Genomic DNA, 24212 nt, shown 5'->3' on the forward strand with positions numbered 1-24212 from the left:
CATAGGATCGCCTCTCAACAGTCTTTCATCATAACTCAAACCTCTAACACCAGGGACCAGTCTTGTGGATCTTCTCTGCACCCCCATCTAGCAGTGGGCAGCACTCTCGCCTCTGAGTCAGGAGGTTGTGGGTTCAAGTCCCACTCCAGAGACTTGAGTACAAAAATCCAGGCTGACACTCCCAGTGCAGCACTGAGGGAGTGCTGCACTGTCGAAGGTGCCGTCTTTCGGATGAGACGTTAAACCGAGGCCCCGTCTGCTCTCTCAGGTGGACGTAAAAGGTCCCATGGCACTATTTTGAAGAGGAGCAGGGGAGTTCTCCCCGGTGTCCTGGGGCCAATATTTATCCCTCAACCGACTTCACTAAAAACAGATTATCTGGTCATCTATCTCACTGCTGTGTGTGGGAGCTTGCTGTGCGCAAATTGGCTGCCGCGTTTCCCACATTACAACAGTGACCACAATTCAAAAGTACTTCATTGGTTGTAAAGTGCTTTGGGACGTCCTGAGGTGGCGAAAGGTGCTGTAGAGATACAAGTTCTTTCTTTCTATATGAATGCACATAGTTGTTGGTGTTGTTGAAAGGCTCGAGATTCAATCTGCACTCTTTCCTTTCATGATTTAGTGTTGAAGAATTGTAAATCCATATCAGGAATATCAAGTTGCTCACAGAATTTCTGCAAAAAGGTCACAGATATTTCATTCAAGTAAAAGTATTGGTTCTAGATGCCACCGTAGACATAAAATAGATGAAAACAGCAGCTATTAACAATACATTACTGCTGTATCAATACTGGCAAAGCAAGACTCATGCCACAGTATTTACTTTCCGCCCCAGCCTTCTACCTACTCTTATTGCACTGTCTCCAGAAAGATGTCCCTTGCTGTGGGCTTGTAAAGCTGGAGTTTAGGCCTCTTTGCCTGAAGCATTTCACCTATCGCTTGTTGTGATAAGACCTAAGACAATGACCAGTGATGGGCTGAAAAAACATGAAGATAATTGCACCTTTCCCAATAGGTTTCTTTATTAAAAAAAAATCCTTGGCTGTTTTGTGATGTACATATATATGAACTGTAGGTATTCTTTTCTTGAATGTCATCCCAGAATTTGAATGTAGCACAACTGGCCACCATCGCCCCTGGGTTTAGTTTAGTGCACTGACAGCCAGATTTGTGCAATATAAAACCTGACTGGCAGGACTTGTAGTTCTTAACTTGAAGATAATGTGCTAGCTCTGGATCGCTTTTAAACTAGCATTGCTTATTCGTAGTCCAGAGGACATGCGGTGCTTATCTGGCTGGTCCCTTTAACGTCATGTTAAAGATGTTAGCCGTGGCTCAGTCGGCGGTGACACATTAAACTGAGGCCCCATCTGCCCTGTTGTCAGATGGCTGTAAACGATCCCACAGCACCATTTCAAAGAAGATCAGGGGTGCACAGGTTGTCAGTCGCCACACTGGAGGTCCTGGTGGAGGAGGTCCCGAGGCGGAGGGATGTCCTGTACCCCCAGGAGGGGAAGGGCGCCACCTGGCCCTCCTGTCCCTCTCTCCTGCAGCAGCTGGTGCTGCTCTGCCTGGCCTCATGACCTCCTCCCATTCCTCGTCCAGACTGAGGGGGGACCCTTAGCAAGATGCCCATGACCAAGCACTCCCTTTCTCCTGGTGACTCCTATAAAGTGGAGTAGCACAGCACTTACTCTTTTTAGGTGATGTCCTGAGAGAATTTCTGGAATAAATGTTGATAGTGTTGTTGAAGTCTTGACAAACTGTCCCAGAAAGTCCCCCGATGTGTTTGAGGTCCTCTTCAAACCTCCAGCAGCAAGTGAACAGTAAAAGGCGATATACCTTTAAGTAGCACTACTCCCAATCAGCTGGTCGCTGTTAGCAGGGGGCATTAGGTCCAGCGCTATCCACCAAATGTCATGCAGCCTCGTTAATGGGCGCTACTGGGCAATTTAAGTGGCAATCAACCCCTTAACGATCCTCCGGGCAGATGTTCCTAGCGCGCGCTTCAACCCCTTTACCAAGATGGCATCTTGCGCTAAACGCGAGGTAAGCATGCAGGTGCAGCAGGCGGTTAAGAAGGCAAATGGTATGTTGGCCTTCGTAGCAAGAGGGTTCAAGTACAGGAACAAGGATGTCTTGCTACAGTTGTACAGGGCCTTGGTGAGACCGCACCTTGAGTATTGTGTGCAGTTTTGGTCACCATACCTGAGGAAGGACGTTCTTGCCATGGAGGGAGTGCAGCGAAGATTCACCAGGCTGATACCTGGGATGGCAGGAATGACGTATGAGGAGAGATTGTGTCGATTGGGCTTATACTCACTGGAGTTTAGAAGATTGAGAGGGGATCTCATCGAGACCTATAAAATTCTGTCAGGTCTGGACAGACTAGATGCAGGAAGGATGTTTCTGATGGCCGGGGAGTCCAGAACCAGGGGTCATAGTCTAAGGATAAGGGGTAAGCCATTTAGGACTGAAATGAGGAGGAATTTCTTCACCCAGAGAGTGGTGAACCTGTGGAATTCTCTGCCACAGAGGGCGGTGGAGGCCAGTTCATTAAATATATTCAAGAAAGAGTTGGATATGTTTCTTGAGGCTGAAGGGATCAAGGGATATGGGGAAAAGGCGGGGACAGGGTACTGAGTTTGGATGATCAGCCATGATCACATTGAATGGCGGAGCAGGCTCGAAGGGCCGAATGGCCTACTCCTGCTCCTATCTTCTATGTTTCTATGTTAAACCAGCGTTTCAGCTTAAGACCCCATCTTGGCCACCTCAGAGGCTGTTTAGCGCCGAACGTATCCGAGGGAAATCGCCCCCCTGGTGTGTGAAGGATATGTGCAAGCTAATCTTTCTTAAAAAAATACATATTTGGAGCAAATTGATTTCTTTCTTTGAGTGTCACTTTGGTTCAAACCCTACTCCAGAGACTTGAGCACACAATCTGGGCTGACACTTCAGCGCAGTACTGAGGGAGTACCGCACTGTCAGAGGTGCCACCTTCATGAGGTGTCTGTCTGTTCAGGTAGACGTAAAAGATCCCACGGCACTATTCAGCAATGAGCAGGGGAGTTCTCCCCGGTATCCTGACAACATTCATCCCTCAACCAACATCACCAGAAACAGATTAACTGGTCACTTAACTCATTTACTATTTGTGGGACCTTGCTGTACTCAAATCCGCTGCTGTGCTTGCCCACAAAAGCAACTGTGACTTCACTTCAAAAGATGCGAGTTTAATGCAAGTCCTTTGACTAGCTAACTGCGGAGCCTGGATTCATTGTTCTCCCCTGTCCTTAGTAGTTCCTCATTGGTGGTGTATCTACCTCTCCTTTGCTTCATATGTTCCTACTGGCCCAGTTGTAACTGGTTGCAGTTTTACAAACACGAAAGCATCCACTAATTTCTAATTTCTCTTATGAATTGTGCCTGGCAGGTGATACAGACCCTGCAGGTGTGTTGTTGTCTGCAGCTTCTGCCACATAAACGCCCTCTAGTGAGTGTCAGCCGTGGCTCAGTGGGCAGCACCCTCGCCTCTGAGTCAGAAGGTTGTGGGTTTAAGTCTCACTCCAGAGACTTGAGCACAAAAATCTAGGCTGACTCTCCCAGTGCGGTACTGAGGGAATGCAGCACTGTCAGGGGTGCCATCTTTCTGAGGCTCCGCCTGCTCTCTCAGGTTGACGTAAAAGATCCCATGGCACTATTTTGAAGAGTGGGGGAGTTCTCCCCGGTGTCCTGGCCAATATTTATCCCTCAATCAGCATCAATAAAACAGATTATCTGGTCATTATCAGATTGCTATTTGTGGGAGCTTGCTGTGTGCAAATTGGCTGTTGCGTTTCCTACATTACAACAATGACTACGCTTCAAAAAAAAGTACTTCATTGGTTGTAAAGCGCTTTTGGACGTCCGGTGGTCGTGAAAGGCGCTGGAGAAATGCAAGTCTTTTTTGATATGATTGCTCAAACTGCTGGAGTGAGCATCTCACGTTGCGCCCCGTTACTTAGACTTTTCCTGCACCCTTCAACTCAAAACAAAAATTCCGCAATAACTTGCTGGAAGTGCGAGCTGATAACGGCGAGGCGAGGGCTACGGGGCATCTGGGAGCTCGGTGAACGGTGGGACCAACAGTCTATCTCCTTAACCCATGAGATTTAAAGATTGAGAGAGAAACAGAGGGATGACGGAGAAGGAAATCGGGTGAATTAGAGTCAAATCAGGTACAGAAAGGGAAAGAAAGAGAGGGAAAGAAAGATCGGATTAAGAGAGAGAGAAAAAAGACAGAAAGTAAAAATTAAAAATTTGACATTTTTAAAATCTCTAAGAACACTTCAATACCTGAAGGAATGAGCCTCCACAGTTGAAATTGTTCCTTTCTGGGCCAGAGAGGTTGATTGGCAGTCATTAACAATTATCACGTTGTTGAAAGGGTACTTACACTGTTAATAACCAGACTTAACTTCCTGCGGCGAGTTTAACGAGCAATTAATGTGCAAAATCAGCAAGCTCTTAAAAATAATGGGGAGGGTAAGGGCAAGATGGCGATTGAGCGAATCAAACAGAGGAGCGGCGTAAATCGACCAGCAAGTTCTGGAGATTCGCAGCTTACGGCGCATCTCTTAATCCCCTGAACTTGCCGGCTGATGTGCACATTAATAACGGCGCGCAACGTTAACACACCGTTATTTTTCCAGCAAATTCCAGCCCGTTATGTTTCTTGTATCAACGTCCCATTTCACCTGTTTCGTTTGCCAGATTGTGTCACCCATGAAACATGAAGGATATTATTTTGTCAAAAGTGTTGTGGAGTATTTTAAACCAACACTCGACACAAGGTTTTAGATCGATAGTCAAGTTGTCTTTATTGCACCGGTGGGGAGACAGTCTGCTCTGTCTTAGCCAGACTTCTCCAAATTGTTACAGCAAACACTACATTTTTATACATTACAATGCATATGTCCAGCTCATTCAAAATTCATTCCTGCCACCTGATTGGACCTTGGCCCGTATGCATCTTCACTGATTGGTTGCCTATGCTGTGTTACATTAAAGTACCGCCTTTATTATCGGAAAAGTATATGTCCGTTATCCCCCAAGCTGTTGTTGCACCTATGACCTTTGTTTATGCCAGATGGGGTCTCATCAACATTGTACTTCTGACTCATTGTCCTCCTTTTCTGCCTCTCTAGGCCTCTTTACTTCCAACTCATTGTTTTACTTTCCTGCCAGAACAGAACAGAACTTACATCCTCTAGGCCTCTTATGGTTCCATGTCCGGCTAGGTTGTCTCAACTGCCAGTTCAGCAACTTAGAAAAAGCTTACTACTGAGATTATTGTCTTTATTACACCATTCAGTGAAACTGCCCGCGATGTCCATTTAACTCTTTCCCCACTGCAAAAGCAAAATACTGCGGATGCTGGAAATCTGAAATAAAAACAGAAAATGCTGGAGGCACTCAGCCGGTCAGGCAGCACCTGTGAAGAGAGAAACAGAGTTAACATTTCAGGTCGATGATGTGGTGTATGTGCCTTTAAGAGCCCCCTGTGTACTGTAATGCCGGTAATGGCCACTCGGGCTATATAAGCCTGTATAGTGTCTTGTATCTGTTAGTTCACCTCCAGACTTTGTCCAGTAAACACCTGTAAACCAATTCCTGCATTCAGTGTCTCCATTAACACACGGATACAACAGATGACCTGTTTCAGGCTGATGTTCTGACGAACACTGCTTTGTCACTGCTGAAGTTATTTGTTGTCCTGGGTTTCAGTCCGTTCTGTAAACTAACCGGTGAAAAGGCACGTTTACACTGTGGGGCCGAGTTTGATCCCTCGTGTTTCGGCGGTAGCGAGGTCAAAATCACTTATATTTTTTTTAAGTCTTGTCGCCCCATTGGTGCTAACGCCCATCCCGCTCACAATTCTGGCCCAGGCCAGGGAATAAACAACCGAGGCATTCACCAGAAACATGCAATCACCTCATTAACACAAGCTAATGGGGCCCTGTTACCGACATGGGGATCCGGTGCCATATGCAAGTTCCAGTGGGCTCATTGCACAAGCCTCACCAGTGAAACTCTCTACGTAGAGCGGCCTAACCAGCGCTCCATAATCATCATCAACAACAACCACCACCTGCATTTATATAATGCCTTAACGTAGTAAAACATCCCAAGGCGCTTCACAGGAGCATTAGCAAATGAAATATTACACCGAGCCACATAAGGAGATATTAGGACAGGTGGAGGTCGGTTTTAAGGAGCGTCTTGAAGGAGGAGAGAGAGGCAGAGAGGTTTAGGGAGGGAATTCCAGAGTTCGGGACCCCGGCAGCTGAAGGCACAGCCACCAATGGTGGGGCGATGGAAATCACGGCTGCGCAACAGGCCAGAATTAGAGGAGCAGTGAGATCTCAGAGGGTTGTAGGCAATGTTCCCTCTAAGCTGTGTGGCCGCGCAGTAATGGGAAAGGTCCTCACAGGCCGCTCATCGGCTTTTACATTGTAAATACTGCGCAGAAATTTTAAGAGATCGCGCATTAAAGGTAACAGGCCACACAGAACAAAGAGCAGCTTACAGGGAATATTGGTTGTAGGGCTGTAGGAGGTTACAGAGATAGGGAGGGGCGAGGCCATGGAGGGATTAGAAAAGAAGGTAGAGAATTTTAAAATCGAGCAAAGGAGGCCACTCCCTCTCCAGCCTCTCTGAGTGGAATTGCCATCTTGTGCCTGCTTTGAGTGTCCCAGAGGACAAAGCCCACTGTCTAACTCTGCATCACCCCATTTCCCCATCCCTCTAGTTCCCTTCTCCCGGGAGGATAAACCTTGTCAATCTCTGGTCATTTGAAAGAGTGATTGTGGGAAGGGTACTGTGATATCCGAGTGGTAAGGTCAGAAACTGAGAGAAGCGAGATATTAGGAACAAAACCCAACTGGTTATTTATACGGTGTAGCAGAGAAACATCTCTTACAGGCTGCAGGCAAGGCACATTTCTTACTGCACGACCACAAGATGGAGGCCGAACCTCTGGGTCATACCCATAATGCAATGCCACATTACCGTGTTAACTGGTGTACCAGGACATTGAATACATGACCCATTACCTTAAAAACTGGTGAATGTGAACCCTTAATATTTGGCTCCATCTGGTGGATAACTTAAACATTACATCCCAGATTACTATAGGTACAGTGCAGAGTAATTCATAAATGAGTTCATTGCTGGGGCACCATTGTTCAAACTGCCAAATATTTTGCATGAAATACAGAAGTAAAATTTCAGAGGTACCCCAAGACGTTCGATGTAAAATGTAAGAAAGCAGGATATGCAGTCTGTTCAGAAATGAAATAAAAACAGAAAATGCTGGAAATACTCAGCAGGTCTGTGGAGAGAGAAACAGAGTTATTAGACCGGATATTCCGATCCCTATGGGTGAGTACAGGCTGTGTACCCACCCGTAGGGACATCGGAAATGCCGGTTTCAGGCATGCACTGTGCGTGCGCTGGAAACCGGCATTTCCGATCTGTCAAGAAAGCTCTTGACAGACCCTCCGGCTGCCCTGGAGAAGGGCCTCTGCGGGCGGACAGTTCTGTTTTTTGGAGACCCTCCGCCCGCAGAAAACACTTACAACTCTTGCGCCTGTTAAAAGTAGGAGTAAGGCCTGCTTTTAGAGTCATAGAGTCATAGAGTAATACAGCACGGATAGAGGCCCTTCGGCCCATCGTGTCCGCGCCGGCCATCAAGCCCTGCCTAATCTAATCCCATATTCCAGCATTTGGCCCGTAGCCTTGTATGCTATGGCATTTCAAGTGCACATCCAAATGCTTCTTAAATGTTGTGAGGGTTTCTGCCTCCATAACCCTTTCAGGCAGTGAGTTCCAGACTCCAACCACCCTCTGGGTGAAAAAGTTCTTTCTCAAATCCCCTCTAAACCTCCCGCCCTTTACCTTGAATCTATGCCCCCTAGTTATTGACCCCTCTACTAAGGGAAAAAGCTCCACAGCATCCATCCTATCTATGCCCCTCATAATTTTGTACACCTCAATCATGTCCCCCCTCAGCCTCCTCTGCTCCTGGATAAGAGTTGAAAAAAGTAAAAACAAACATTTTCCCACTGAATTATCATTTAAAAATACTTTAAAAAAAAGGTAAGTTTATTTTTAGCCCCGTTAAAAACTTTAATTATTTTCTTCAAAATTTAAATTTTTGTTTAAAATAGTTAATTTATGTAATTTCAAGTCATTTTAAAAATGTGATTTAAAAAAAAATGTATTTGAAGTTTTACTATGTTTTGGGGTGATCTCCATTCATATATTTGATAGGTCTTCCTGTCAAATGTATGAAGGGAGATTCCCTTCTGTGATTGGCTCCCCATGGCCCACGTGATCCCAGGGACGCTGCGAACCGCCTGCGCCTCTGGGATACGTGGGCCCTGTGCACCGGCAGTTTGGAGAGGCCCAGCAGCGGAACTCTGCGCCTCCCGGGAGCCCTCCGGTCTAGGCACAGATTTTTCCAGATCGCAGCCCTCCGCCCGCGGGAGGCCTGCAATCGGAAAATATGGGCCGTTGTTTCAGGTCTGTGACCTTTCATCAGAACTGGAAAAAGTTAGAGATGTAACAGGTTTAAGCGAGTACAGGGGCAGGGCAGGGGGGAGGGGGGGAAGAACAAAAGGGACAGTCTGTGATAGGGTAGAAGGCAGGAGAGATTAAATGACAAAAGATGGCTGAATACCTGACCACGGCAAAAGATAGCAAATTGAGTAAAACCTTGACTATGTACAGACTTAGTGAGCATAGCCTGGCCATTGAAAAAGGCAGACACAGGCAGACCTGGCTGCCAAGAGAGGACAGGATATGCTCTCACTGCAGTCAGGGAGTGGTGGAGACAGAGATACACTTCCTCACAGCTTGTGGAAACTATCAGGGCATAAGGGGGAATTTCTACCCAAAATTCATAAACATATGCCCTGAATTCAAAAATTTGAATGACGACCAAAAACTCCCATACCTATTAGGGGAACAGAGAAATTGCGTAACTTTAGCGGCAAACTATGTTACAGCTTGCCATAAGCAGAGGGACAACCATTAAACCTAAGAAAAGATTATATGCATATTATATGAGTGTATATTTATACACACAGGGATATATCTGTTTATACACTGTATGGATAGATCTGCATTGATGTGTTCAACCATAAATGTTTTTTCGGTGCTTTGGCAACATAAGATGTACCTTGTCATGCCAATAAAGTGATTTGAATTTGAATTTGGTAATGGGACAAGAAAAGAAACAAAAGGATGGGTTTAGACTAGAGGAGGTGTAAATGGGAATATCAGAACAGCTGCTGTCCGAAAAAATGGGGGCAGTGGTTATGATCTGAAATCTTTGAACTCAGAGTCGAGTCCGGAAGGCTGTAAAGTGCCGAATAGAAAGATGTTTCTCGAGCTGCCGTTGAGCAGTTTAGTTGGTGTGTACAGTTCCACACTGGTCCCAGAGTGCACACAATGGTCTTATCACATCTAGCAATAGGAAATGGCTGTTTAGCTTGTAACTGAAGTCGCAACAAACCTATTTCAGCTTGTAACTAAATCACACTGCGGTGAGCAGAGTTTTACTAAAATAAGGAGATAGTTATTGAGCAATGCAGTGGGGCTTGGGGCTGCCCTACTGTCACACCTCGGGGGTAAATTAGAGCTCTGGCTGACTCAGTTCCCCAGCTGGGGAATTCTGCATTTCAATGAACAGCGCAGGCCATTGAGCCCGTGAGCAGGACCACCGTCCTCGGAGGCCATGGTCGTACACACTGAGAGAAAATGGACCTTTTCATTAAGTTTCTCTTTCAGGAAACTGCCTGGGCCATGAGGGCTGTGTGCTGTTACGTGACACGTTGGAGTCCTTGCAGATGGGAGCTGTGCTGTGCTCACTAAGGTAAGCCAAGTGTTGACTGCTGCATGATTGTCTTTTTGGTTTTGATGCTTTACAAGTAAAAAATCATTTTTCATTTCTTTTTAAATCATAAGATGTTAAAAATATCCCTCCCCCACTCTGCCATTAGCAACAGAACTTTTAGCCCTTAAAATCTGGAGCTCCTTCCCTAAGCCCTGCACCTTGATGTATCTCTCTGCAGCTCCAAGAGCCTTTATGAAGCCTTTCTCCTTCAGCACATCTGTGTTCACTTCTCAGAACTCCTCTCCCAACTCCTGCCTGGTGTCTGATATTCCCCTTCCCCTCCAGCACAGAGCCACCCTCAGTGGGTAGCAGAATTGGCCCTTGATCTTACGTGACCAATCTCTGGTCTGTGCTCCCATCGAGCGAGACAATGGCTTTTTTTGCCTCTCCCAGGTGAGTACATGGCTAAGGAAGGTAAGGAGGAGTTTAGTCACGATGCTCTGGCCATGATGAGGTGAGGGGTAGGCTTGATGGGACCAGCTGGTCTACTCCTGCCCGGAGAGATTGTGTCGATTGGGCTTATACTCACTGGAGTTTAGAAGATTGAGAGGGGATCTCATCGAAACCTATAAAATTCTGTCAGGCCTGGACAGACTAGATGCAGGAAGGATGTTTCTGATGGCCGGGGAGTCCAGAACCAGGGGTCATAGTCTGAGGATAAGGGGTAAGCCATTTAGGACTGAAATGAGGAGGAATTTCTTCACCCAGAGAGTGGTGAACCTGTGGAATTCTCTGCCACAGAGGGCGGTGGAGGCCAGTTCATTAAATATATTCAAGAAAGAGTTGGATATATTTCTTAAGGCTAAAGGGATCAAGGGATATGGGGAGAAAGCAGGGACAGGGTACTGAGTTTGGATGATCAGCCATGATCTCATTGAATGGCGGAGCAGGCTCGAAGAGCCGAATGGCCTACTCCTGCTCCTATCTTCTATGTTTCTATGTTTCTATGTCAGTTTTGTATGTTAGTAAGAGGCTCCCATGGCAGTAGCGCAGTATCATTTACCCGACAGTGCTTTGAAAAACAAGACCCATGTGCTGAGCGCCCCTCCACATATTCTCCAGTATTTCACATTCACTTGCCACACTATGCAGTCGTTTGAAGCAATGCTGTCTTTAAAACCAACGGCAGTTCTCAGTTTTGCATTTTCCAAATCAATTCACTGCACTGTCTCTCATTGGGACCATTGATGAATAGGATCAAATCATCAGGAACACAGTAATCTGGTAATTAGCCTATTGGCCTTCAGAGAAAGCTCCAATTAACACAGTTGTTCTTCTCTGGCCAACAGTAGAATCAGAAGATGTTTAAGAGAAAAAAAAGATTTGCTGTGAGATTTTTCATTATACGCCAGGTGAAAGGAATCACTCATCCCGTCCGACACAATACAGCTCATTTGTGTCTGCCAGGATACTGTACTTGTACAGTATGCACTAATTAAATAGAACAACTCATTGCAGTCTGGTGCTGTGCAGCTTGTGTGTGCATCACTGTCAGCTCCTGTTCACATACAGTAAACACGGAGTAAAAAAGGAACAATTCATTCCTATGTAGCTTTGATTTGTTTGTGTCAACTCCGATACATACACAGTAGACAGGAGGGAAAAGAAACCATTCACTCCTGCTTAGCATTGTACAATTCACGTCTCAGTGTTAGCTCCTCTGCTTGTACAGTGTGTTCCATGTACCTGTAAAAGGAAACCATACACTCTGGTCTGGTACCTTAGTGTATACAATTATCAGGGGCCTAGATAGAGTGGATAGGAAGGACCAATTTCCCTTAAAACAGGGGTCAGTAACCAGGGGACATAGATTTAAAGTAATTGGTAGAAGGATTAGAGGGGAGTTGAGAAGAACTCTTTTCACCCAGAGGGTGGTGGGGGTCTGGAACTCACTGCCTGAAAGGGTGGTAGAGGCAGAAACCCTCATCACATTTAAAAAGTACTTGGATATGAGCTTGAAGTGCCGTAACCTACAGGGCTACAGACCAAGAGCTGGAAAGTGGGATTAGGCTGGAGAGCTCTTTTCCGGCCGGCGCGGACACGATGGGCCGAATGGCCTCCTTCTGTGCCGTAAATTTCTATGATTCTATGATTAAGGCTCATATGGGCCTCAGTGTCAGCTTATGTACAGCATACCCCGGGTATAAGAGTGCCATACACTCCAGTCTTGTACTGTACGGCTCGCCTATACCTCAGCTCCTGCACATGGATAGTGCTTAATGCGTAAGAGGGTACAATCCACTGGTCTGGGACTATATGAGTTGTCTATGCCTTCATGCTCATATAGAGACTATGAAAAAGGATAATATATTCACTAGAAAGAAAGACTTGCATTTATAACCTACCTTTCACGACCTCAGGACGTCCCAAAGCGCTTTACAGCCAATTAAGTCCTTTTGAAGTGTAAGACTTTGAAAGGTGTGGGCTAATTAAGGGCAGTAAACATGGAATTGTAAAGGGCAGATCAGGCTGGACTAATCGATTTCTTCAAGGAAATAACTGAATTTATAAAGTATGTTTCTCAGATTATGAAATGTAGCAAAGGTTGACCCTCAGGGGTCTGTGTTGCACTCTGCTGTTTTCCATTTACATAAATGATTTCGACATGGTGTAGAGGGAATACCACCACTACAGAATTCCCGTCATCAGCCCAGCTGTGACGGTGGGCCCAATGGATTCACTCCACTGTTGTCAGTTCTGAGCTAGCCTGGCCACTTCAGTCTGCTGTATCCCTTTCTGTGACAAGTCACTCTTGGACACTGTCTATCCAACGTTTCCTTGGCCTTCCTCAGCCTCTCGCTCCAGGGCACGAACAACATGTATTTATCCGGCGCCTTTAACGTACTAAAACGTCCCAAGGTGCTTCACAGGAGCGTTATCAAACATAATTTGACAGTAAGCTACATAAGGAGGAATTAGGGCAGATGACCAAAAACTTGGTCAAAGAGGTAGAATTTAAGGAGCGTCTTAAAGGAGGAGAGAGAGGTAGAGAGATTTAAGGAGGGAATTCCAGAGCTCGGGGCCCAGGCAGCTGAAGGCACGGCCGCCAATGGTGGAGCGATTCAAATCGGGGATGCGCAAGAGGCTAGAATTGGAGGATCACAGAGATCTCGGAGGGTTGTGGGGCTGGAGGAGGTTACAGAGATAGTGAGGGGCGAGGCCATAGAGGGATTTGAACACAAGGATGGGAATTTTAAAATCGAGGCGTCGCTCAACCAGGTGAACGGGACTTGGTGCAAGTTAGGATACGGGCAGCAGAGTTTTGGATGAGATTAAGTTTATGGAGGGAGGAAGGTATTCTAGCTCTTTCCATTCGTCAATCGTGTCCCAACCATCGCAGTCCTTGGACCGTCTGTAGAAGTCTTGTTTTTTGCCCATGTTAGAATCATAGAATCTTACAGCACAGAAGGAGGCCATTCGGCCCATCGTGCCTGTGCTGGCTCTTTGAAAGAGCTTCCAAGTAGTCTCACTCCCCCCCCGCTCTTTCCCCAGAGCCCTGCAAGTTAATCCTCTTCAAGTACATGTCCAAGTGCCTTTTGAAAGTTCCTGTGGAATCTGATTCCACCAGCCTTTCAGGCAGAGCGTTCCAGATCACAACAACCCTCTGCACGTACACTCATCTACCGGGTGCAGATATGCTATATATACCCACCTGTCCTTTCATTTTTTCTTTCTTTTATTCATTGATGACCTTGAATCCAGGTACCACTGGGTATTCCTGCGCATGAATAATCCCACATCTGTAACTTGGATAAAATCTACCCTCATGAAACAAGAGACGTCCATGCCCTGTCAATCTGGACAGGCTATGGGCGTGTCAAAATGGGGATCGATATTTAATACAGCACTGGACCAGCCCTGTCCCAGTGCAGAATGGCATGTTGCAGGCGATGCAAATCAGAAGCTATGAAGTGTTCGACTGCCTGGGATTACTTGTAAGGATTGCAGTGTGAGGAACATGGTGACTTCGTATTGTGGACAAAGACCCACTCCCCAAATAGACAAAATGCGGAAACTAAGTGGACTGTTTATTAAACTTAAACACCACTGTTTACAATCCTGAAACTGCAATTAGCAGAGAAGAATGAGTTAGACTGGGAGATGGTGCGATGCGTCTTGGTTTCACCGCAGTGAGGGAGGAAGAAAGGAGAGTGTGTAGGACGGGGAATTGGAGCTCAGGGGGAACGAGAGGACATTTCACAGCAGAGCTGACCAGGGTATTATTGGTATTGATTAATTAAACAGAAACCAGAGCAAGCACAGCAGATTCCAGTAGATGACAGTAGAAGAATACATGAACTCCAACAGCTTAAACCTATGTCAAAAAATAAACATCTGAAAACTTCAATAATTCACATAACTTGGAACATTAAGAAAGTGGATATTCACAGAGTGTTATATAGAATAACATAGAATCTACAGCGCGGAAACAGGCCATTTGGCCCAACTGGTTTGTGCCAGTCATTATACTCCGCACAAACCTCCTCCCTTCTAATTATCGCTTTCCACCCTGCCTGCCCCCCCCATATCCCTCTATCCCCACCCCCCCGCATCTGTCTATCCCCACCCTGCCCCGTATCCCCCTATCCCCACCCCCCCGCATCCCTCTATCCTCACCCCCCGCATCCCTCTATCCCCACCCCCCCGCATCTGTCTATCCCCACCCTGCCCCGTATCCCTCTATCCCCACGCCCCCGTATCCCTCTATCCCCACCCCCCCGCATCCCTCTATCCCCACCCCCCCGCATCTGTCTATCCCCACCCTGCCCCGTATCCCTCTATCCCCACCCCCCCGTATCCCTCTATCCCCACCCCCCGTATCCCTCTATCCCCACCCCCCGTATCCCTCTATCCCCACCCCCCCGCATCCCTCTATCCCCACCCCCCGCATCTGTCTATCCCCACCCTGCCCCGTATCCCTCTATCCCCACCCCCCCGTATCCCTCTATCCCCACCCCCCCCGTATCCCTCTATCCCCACCCCCCCGTATCCCTCTATCCCCACCCCCCCGTATCCCTCTATCCCCAACCCCCGTATCCCTCTATCCCCACCCCCCCGTATCCCTCTATCCCCACCCCCCCGTATCCCTCTCTCCCCACCCCCCCGTATCCCTCTATCCCCACCCCCCCGTATCCCTCTATCCCCACCCCCCCGTATCCCTCTATCCCCACCCCCCCGTATCCCTCTATCCCCACCCCCCCGTATCCCTCTATCCCCAACCCCCGTATCCCTCTATCCCCACCCCCCCGTATCCCTCTATCCCCACCCCCCCCGTATCCCTCTATCCCCACCCCCCCGTATCCCTCTATCCCCACCCCCCCATATCCCTCTATCCCCACCCCCCCGTATCCCTCTATCCCCACCCCCCCGTATCCCTCTATCCCCACCCCCCCGTATCCCTCTATCCCCACCCCCCCCGTATCCCTCTATCCCCACCCCCCCGTATCCCTCTATCCCCACCCCCCATATCCCTCTATCCCCACCCCCCCGTATCCCTCTATCCCCACCCCCCCGTATCCCTCTATCCCCACCCCCCCGTATCCCTTTATCCCCACCCCCTCCGTATCCCTCTATCCCCACCCCCCCCGTATCCCTCTATCCCCACCCCCCCGTATCCCTCTATCCCCACCCCCCCATATCCCTCTATCCCCACCCCCCCGTATCCCTCTATCCCCACCTCCCCGCATCCCTCTATCCCCACCCTGCCTCGTATCCCTCTATCCCCACCCCCCCGTATCCCTCTATCCCCACCCCCCTGTATCCCTCTATCCCCACCCCCCCGTATCCCTCTATCCCCACCCCCCCGTATCCCTCTATCCCCACCCCCCCCGTATCCCTCTATCCCCACCCCCCCCGTATCCCTCTATCCCCACCCCCCCGTATCCCTCTATCCCCACCCCCCGTATCTCTCTATCCCCACCCTGCCCCCATCCCTCTATCCCCACCCCCCCGTATCTCTCTATTCCCACCCTGCCCGTATCCCTCTATCCCCACCCTGCCCCCTATCCCTCTATCCCCACCCCCCCCGTATCTCTCTATTCCCACCCTGCCCGTATCCCTCTATCCCCACCCCCCAGTATCCCTCTATCCCCACCCCCTCAGTATCCCTCTATCCCCACCCCCCTATATCCCTCTATCCCCACCCTGCCCCCGTGTCCCTCTATCCCCACCCCCCCAGTATCCCTCTATCCCCACCCCCCAGTATCCCTCTATCCCCACCCCCCAGTATCCCTCTATCCCCACCCCCCCGTATCCCTCTATCCCCACCCCCCCAGCATCCCTCTATCCCCACCCCCCCAGTATCCCTCTATCCCCACCCCCCCATATCCCTCTATCCCCACCCTGCCCCGTGCCCCTCTATCCCCACCCCCCCAGTATCCCTCTATCCCCACCCCCCAGTATCCCTCTATCCCCACCCCCCCGTATCCCTCTATCCCCACCCCCCCAGTATCCCTCTATCCCCACCCCCCCAGTATCCCTCTATCCCCACCCCCCATATCCCTCTATCTCCACCCTGCCCCCGTGTCCCTCTATCCCCACCCCCCCAGTATCCCTCTATCCCCACCCCCCAGTATCCCTCTATCCCCACCCCCCCGTATCCCTCTATCCCCACCCCCCCGTATCCCTCTATCCCCACCCTGCCCCCGTATCCCTCTATCCCCACCCTGCCCCCGTGTCCCTCTATCCCCTTCTCCCTCATGTTTGCGTCTCGCCTCCCCTCTGCTTCACCCCTCCACCTGGCAGCGAGTTCCACATTCTCACCACTCTCTGTGTAAAGACATTCCCCCTAAATTCTTTATTTGAGCTGTTAGTGGCGATCTTATATTTATGCCCCCTTGTTTTGGGCTCACCCACAAGTGAATACAGTTTTCTAATGTTCCACTGGCCCCATATGCCCCTAGCAGACCACAAGCGTCCATGGTTTGATCAGTTGGTGAAGGAGAAGGTTTTTCACAGTCTGCTGTATTGCAAAGTTGAACATTCACTATCTCATTCTATTGGATTTACAAAGTCTAAGTAGATTTAATGTTGATGGTTCTTCAGTCCAATGCAGCTCGTGCTGGGATTGCAGATTATATTAGAGAGAGATTATGAGAAAAGCCTTTTAAGTGTGTTATTGAAGGCAAAGTACCAATTATTGCCAATAAACAGATTGTTAAAGCTAGCAGTTGGAGCAAGAAATCACAGTTAATTGTGTACTAAAAACAGAAAATGCTGGAAACACTCAGCAGGTCAGGCAGCAGCTGTGGAGAGAGAAACAGAGTTAACATTTCAGGTCGATGACGCTTCGTCAGAACTGGGCCTTGACACCTGAAAGGAACAAAAAAAGTCTCTGGCCTAGAAATTCACTATGGCCCCGCCAGCTGCCTAGCACCCAAAAGTTAGCGCTGGGCGGGAAGCCTATAGCGATCGTCAGATATTCATTGTTAGCGCCCCAATTCGGAAGCGGGCGCTATACCAGGGTGTGCCCGCCTCCGCTTGGTGCGCTGACACTGAATATCAGCGCTCTTGGCGCCGCTGCGCCAGGCGCTGCGGAGCGGCAGGCTGCGGTACTGCAGGCCTCCTCCTTCTCTTAAGGGGGAGCTGCCTGCAACGGGGAGATCGCCGCTGGATTGTGCCGGCAAATGAGCCCGGCACCACGGAGAAGTGCCGGACTCGCGGAAAGCAGCCGGCAATGCCGCGGGGGGGTGGTGGAGGAGGCCGGGGAAGGAGGTGCGGGCAGGCGGCCGCCGCAAAAGCGGCCGGCCGCACCTTCCACTTTAAAGCGCCCCACTAAGGCAGCAGGACGGCCCCGTTTTCTGGTCGCTGTTTGCGGCCGCTTCGGAGGAGGCGGCCGCAACTAAATATGGGGATCGGCGCGGTTTCGGGGCGGAACCGGGGCACTGCGCACACCGATGACATCATCGGTGCCGGCGCAGCGCTAATGGCTACTGCCGCCAATACCGCTGCGCTGAATATCTGCGCAAACTCATTTTTGGCGCAAACTCACCCTTTAGGCGTTAACTGGGCGCAAAGCTGGCAGCGCCTTAATGAATTTCTAGGCCTCTGTGTTAAAGCATCCGATGAGGTGAAAGATGAAATGGAACTGCGGACCAGGACAGCTGTGAGATAGAGTGAGTGGGTGCTGCTGAAGAGAGACCTTGAGAGTGTGCATGTGGCAGAGCATGGCGTTAAGCGTGGATCACAGGAAGCGGCGAGAGCAGTGGTTCAAAAAAGTTAACCGTCTATAACAGATCCACCACCAGAAAATGCCGCCTTCTGCCTCAAGTCCACTACATCAGACGGAATTACATAAGAACATAAGAAATGGGAGCGGGAGTCGGCCATTCGGCCCCTCGAGCCTGCTCCACCATTCCATAAGATCATGGCTGATCTTCCACCTCAACTCCACTTTCCCACCCGATCCCCATATCCCTCGATTCCCCTAGAGTCCAAAAATGTATCGATCTCAGCCTTGAATATACTCAACGACTGAGCCTCCACAGCCCTCTGGGGCAAAGAATTCCAAAGATTCACAACCCTCTGAGTGAATAAATTCATCCTCATCTCAGTCTTTAATGGCCGACCCCTTATTCTGAGACTGTGACCCCTGGTTCTAGATTCTCCAACCGGGGAAACAGTCAAGCCCACTAAGAATTTTATACGTTTCAGTGGGAATTATTCATTGCTTTACCGCCATCCCGGCAAGTCCATGATTTGGATGAAGCTTTTCTTGGTAACGTCATTGTCACTTTGTTTTGGCGGAGTATCTGTTAAAATTAAGCTTGCAGCAGGATTTCTGCGGGCTGGAGTTGTTGGACTCAGAGATTGGAATTAGCTCCACACTGAGCACTGCTAAGGTCTCTTGGAGTTAAGTCATTTTTCACAATTTCTGGAAAAAAATTATGCTTTTTATAATGTGACAGATATACACAAATGGCCTCTTGTTTCCAGAGAGTGGGGTGATAGTTTTAGTGCGCTTTGGCTGCACCCCCCAGCTGTGGATGTTTGATGAGGGTTTGCATGTCATTCGCACCTCTTAATCATGACTTAAAAACTGCTCCTGAAGCGCCAAAAGAGAGATGGCAACCGGAGATGCTCTTTAGCTGGAATGCTTCACAGATTATCACCAAAGGGTTTTATTAATGTTCTTGGACTGATGGTTGATTGCCTCGAGGAGCTGAAAGATTTATCATCATCTTTTTAAAGGCAAAAGACGTCACTCTGTAAAGCCAATAGCTTAATGAGGTGAGGCATTAATCTTTTCAGAAGCGGGAGAGAGAGCGCAGGCCCCTTTCAGAACCTAGCACGGGCTGCAGCAGCTGAAGGATCCTTCAAAGGAGTTAGAGTAAAAGATTAAACAGCGGTTTCATAAATGGAAAAAAGTATCGCCAATCCGTGGTAGGCTGCGTGAGTTTCTAGAACACGCCCACAGGAAGAGGCACTAAACATCCCACTGCCACCTTTCCCCAGAGCGTGCACTCGATGATGGAAAAGAGTTGCCCAGCTTGCGCAGGTTTTTCAGATGGTGCAATAAAGACCAGCACTGGAAGTGAAAGCACTGAGCCGCAATCAGCCCCATAGCTTTTCCATCCCAACGTTCCCTACTGGGTGATAGGAGTAAGAGGAGGCCGTTCAGCCTCTCGAGCCTGTTCCGCCATTTAACTAGATCATGGCTGATCTGTATCTTAACACCATCTATCCACCTTGGCTCCGTAAGTAAGAATATAGTATATGCAAGGCCGAGATCGATAGAGTTTTGGATATTAAGGGAATAAAGAGAGAAAATGCTGGAAATACTCAGCAGGTCAGACACCATCTGTGGAGGGAGAAACAGAGTTAACGTTTCAGGTCGATGACCCTTCGTCAGAACTGGGAAAAGCTGGAGATGGAACAGGTTTTTAAGCAAGTGTGGGGGGCAGGGAAAGAGGGGGAGGGGAGGAAAGAATAAAAGGGAAGGTCTGTGATAGGCTGGAAGGCAGGAGAGATTAAGAGACAAAAGGGATGATGATGCAAGGCAAAAGGAGATGGTAATGGGACAAGTTAAGAAACAAAAGATGGGTCTAGATGAAGTGTAAATGGCGATGGCAGAATGATCGACAGCTGCCATGTGAGAGAAAAAAACTGGGAACAAAAGGTAGGGGCCGAGGTTATGGTCTGAAATAGTTGAACTCGATGTTGAGTCCAGAAGGCTGTACAGTGCCTCATCGAAAGATGAGGTGCTGTTCCTCGAGCGTACGTTGAGCTTCAGGGAATCAAGGGATATGGGGATCGGGCAGGAAAGTGGAGTTGAGGTCAATGATCAGCCATGATCTTATTGAATGGTGGAGCAGGCTCGAAGGGCTGAATGGCCGACTCCTACTCCTATTTCTTATGTTCTAACCCTTAATACCCTTACCTAACAAAAATCTATCAATCCCAGTTTTGCAATTTTCGAATGACCCTCAGCCTCAACAGCTTTTTGGGGGAGAGAGTTCCAGATTTCCACCACCCTTTGTGTGAAGGAGTGTTTCCTGACATCACCCCTGAATGGCCTGGCTCTGATTTTAAGGTTGTGTTGGTACAGCTAAACCCAAGTGTGATGAATGGAATATGCAGTCCCCTCAGATCTAAACTGACTATAAAACATCTTTCCAACTTTGTGTTTGTATCCACTGTTAAGCTTTCACAGTGAAAATGGAGCCTCTCGGGTGCATGTTCAGAGATGGCTATCATATCGAGGCACTGTTCATCATGTTGCATGAAAAGACAACTGGAGTCACCTTTGGAGGAGCGCAGCAATCTCAGAGGGTTGCAGGGCTGGAGAAGACGACAGAGATAGGGAGTGACGAGGCCATGGAGAAATCTGAACACAAGGATGAGAATTTTAAAATCGATGCGTTGCCGGACCAGAAGCCAGTGTAGGTCAGCGAGCACGGGGTGATGGGTGGACAGGACTTGGTGTGAGTTAGGACACGGGGCAGTGAGCACAGGGGGGTGCTGGGTGGGCAGGACTTGGTGTGAGTTAGGACACGGGGCAGTGAGCACAGGGGGTGATGGGTGGACAGGACTTGGTGTGAGTTAGGACACGGGGCAGTGAGCACAGGGGGTGATGGGTGAACGGGACTGGGTGTGAGTTAGGACACGGGGCAGTGAGCACGGGGTGCTGGGTGAACGGGACTGGGTGTGAGTTAGGACACGGGGCAGTGAGCACAGGGGGTGATGGGTGAACGGGACTGGGTGTGAGCTAGGACACGGGGCAGTGAGCACAGGGGGTGATGGGTGAACGGGACTGGGTGTGAGTTAGGACACGGGGGCAGCGAGCACAGGGGGTGATGGGTGAACGGGACTGGGTGTGAGTTAGGACACGGGGCAGTGAGCACAGGGGGTGATGGGTGAACGGGACTGGGTGTGAGTTAGGACATGGGGCAGTGAGCACAGGGGGTGATGGGTGAACGGGACTGGGTGTGAGTTAGGACACGGGGCAGTGAGCACAGGGGGTGATGGGTGAACGGGGCTCGGTGTGAGTTAGGACACGGGGCAGTGAGCACAGGGGGTGATGGGTGAACGGGACTGGGTGTGAGTTAGGACACGGGGCAGTGAGCACAGGGGGTGATGGGTGAACGGGACTGGGTGTGAGTTAGGACACGGGGCAGTGAGCACAGGGGGTGATGGGTGAACGGGACTGGGAGTGAGTTAGGACACGGGGCAGTGAGCACAGGGGGTGATGGGTGAACGGGACTGGGTGTGAGTTAGGACACGGGGCAGTGAGCACGGGGTGATGGGTGAACGGGGCTCGGTGTGAGTTAGGACACGGGGCAGTGAGCACAGGGGGTGATGGGTGAACGGGACTGGGTGTGAGTTAGGACACGGGGCAGTGAGCACAGGGGGTGATGGGTGAACGGGACTGGGTGTGAGTTAGGACACGGGGCAGTGAGCACAGGGGGTGATGGGTGGACAGGACTTGGTGTGAGTTAGGACACGGGGCAGTGAGCACAGGGGGTGATGGGTGAACGGGACTGGGTGTGAGTTATGACACGGGGCAGTGAGCACAGGGGGTGATGGGTGAACGGGACTGGGTGTGAGTTAGGACACGGGGCAGTGAGCACAGGGGGTGATGGGTGAACAGGACTGGGTGCGAGTTAGGACATGGGGCAGTGAGCACAGGGGGTGATGGGTGAACGGGACTGGGTGCGAGTTAGGACACGGGGCAGTGAGCACAGGGGGTGATGGGTGAACGGGACTGGGTGTGAGTTAGGACACGGGGCAGTGAGCACAGGGGGTGATGGGTGGACAGGACTTGGTGCGAGTCAGGACACGGGGCAGTGAGCACAGGGGGTGATGGGTGGACAGGACCTGGTGTGAGTTAGGACACGGGGCAGTGAGCACAGGGGGTGATGGGTGAACGGGACTGGGTGTGAGTTAGGACACGGGGCAGTGAGCACAGGGGGTGATGGGTGAACGGGACTGGGTGTGAGTTAGGACACGGGGCAGCGAGCACAGGGGGTGATGGGTGAACGGGACTGGGTGTGAGTTAGGACACGGGGCAGTGAGCACAGGGGGTGATGGGTGGACAGGACTGGGTGTGAGTTAGGACACGGGGCAGTGAGCACGGGGTGATGGGTGAACGGGACTGGGTGTGAGTTAGGACACGGGGCAGTGAGCACGGGGGGTGCTGGGTGAACGGGACTGGGTGTGAGTTAGGACACGGGGCAGTGAGCACGGGGGGTGCTGGGTGAACGGGACTGGGTGTGAGTTAGGACATGGGGCAGTGAGCACAGGGGGTGATGGGTGGACAGGACTTGGTGCGAATTAGGACACGGGGCAGAGAGCACAGGGGGTGATGGGTGAATGGGACTGGGTGAGAGTTAGGACACGGGGCAGTGAGCACAGGGGGTGATGGGTGAATGGGACTGGGTGAGAGTTAGGACACGGGGCAGTGAGCACAGGGGGTGATGGGTGAATGGGACTGGGTGAGAGTTAGGACACGGGGCAGTGAGCACAGGGGGTGATGGGTGAATGGGACTGGGTGAGAGTTAGGACACGGGGCAGTGAGCACAGGGGGTGATGGGTGAACGGGACTGGGTGTGAGTTAGGACACGGGGCAGTGAGCACAGGGGGTGATGGGTGGACAGGACTTGGTGCGAATTAGGACACGGGCAGCTGAGTTTTGGATGAGCTGAAGTTTATGGAAGGTGGGAGGCCGGCCAGAAGAGTGCTGGAATAGTCGAGTGTGGAGGGAACAAAAGCCTGGACGAGGGTTTCAGCAGCAGATGAGCTGAGGCAGCGGCGGAGACGAGCGATGTTACAGAGTTGGAAGTAGGCGGTCTTGGTGATGGAAAGGAGATGGGGTCGGAAGCTCAGCTCAGGGTCAAGTAGGAAATGCTAGGACACGGGCTTGTTTACGGGATTACACTGAGCATCAAGTCCCTGATCTTTACGATAGCAAAATATTGCGGATGCTGGAAATCCAAAATAACAGAAAATGCTGGAAAAACTCAGCAGGCCAGGCAGCATCGGTGGAGAGAGAAACAGAGTTTTCCGAAGTCCCTGATCTTGCCTGAGCCATTCTCAGGCTGCCATTGCAGACCCCCCAGTGGCTGTCTCAAGCAGTGTTCACTGATAACCTGGCTCAGCAATCAGGGAGATGGGACTTGAAGAGGGGGAGAAACACTGTCCTGTAAAAAGGAGTGGAGAGGTATATATTTTTTCTTTGAAAGCCAGTTTATTTTTCAGGTGTCTAAATTAAACTAGAACACGATCCCTTGGGTCTTTCTCACCCATGATGCCTCAAATTCTACAATCAGAACTAATTCACGGATCGAGCTGTTTATGATGCAATGTCCTTAACAACAGGTAGTAAAGGATTTGTGAATTCTCTGCTTAGCAACCTGGTATCGACTGCTCATGAAACGGTAGCAGTGAGTGATGCTGTCACATCACGGACTCAGTGTGTGTTCCTGCCTGGCTAGTCTCACCAATTCAGGATACATGACACCCTGCGCCCACACCGATAACTAGACACACACGCACTCTGCGAGTTACAGACAGAATAACTACCCAACTAACCTTTACTGTGCAACTGTCACAGCGATAATAGATCAGAATTATTCCAAGGTTTTATTAATGCAGTTCAGCGTCTCCTCAGTTACAGCTCCCCCTGCCCAGTGATGGGCCAAACTGAGCATGTTTTTGTTCACTCAGATTTTTCCACTCTTATCCTGAAGATTGTGGGGCACGGTTCTGTAGGTCCCAGCACCCCACCCTAATGGCTGTTTCTACAGGAAAGATGTGATTGTACAGAGGA

At 49.9% G+C, this 24212-nt stretch overlaps 1 protein-coding gene across 1 annotated transcript in view; it reads left to right on the forward strand.

Annotated features, from left to right (window-relative positions):
* The window catches only part of LOC147102984 (ran GTPase-activating protein 1-like), a 734758-nt gene that overhangs the window by 688884 nt on the left and 21662 nt on the right, over positions 1-24212 (forward strand). Inside the window, exon 9 of the mRNA XM_085964117.1 lies at positions 9841-9925. Coding sequence (XP_085820243.1) covers positions 9841-9925 — 85 coding nt within the window. The remainder of the gene's footprint in view (positions 1-9840; positions 9926-24212) is intronic.

Source organism: Somniosus microcephalus, chromosome 21 (assembly GCF_052327205.1).
Source record: "Somniosus microcephalus isolate GS21.2 chromosome 21, FLI_Smic_1.0, whole genome shotgun sequence".
In the NCBI taxonomy this organism is placed as follows: Eukaryota; Metazoa; Chordata; class Chondrichthyes; order Squaliformes; family Somniosidae; genus Somniosus; species Somniosus microcephalus.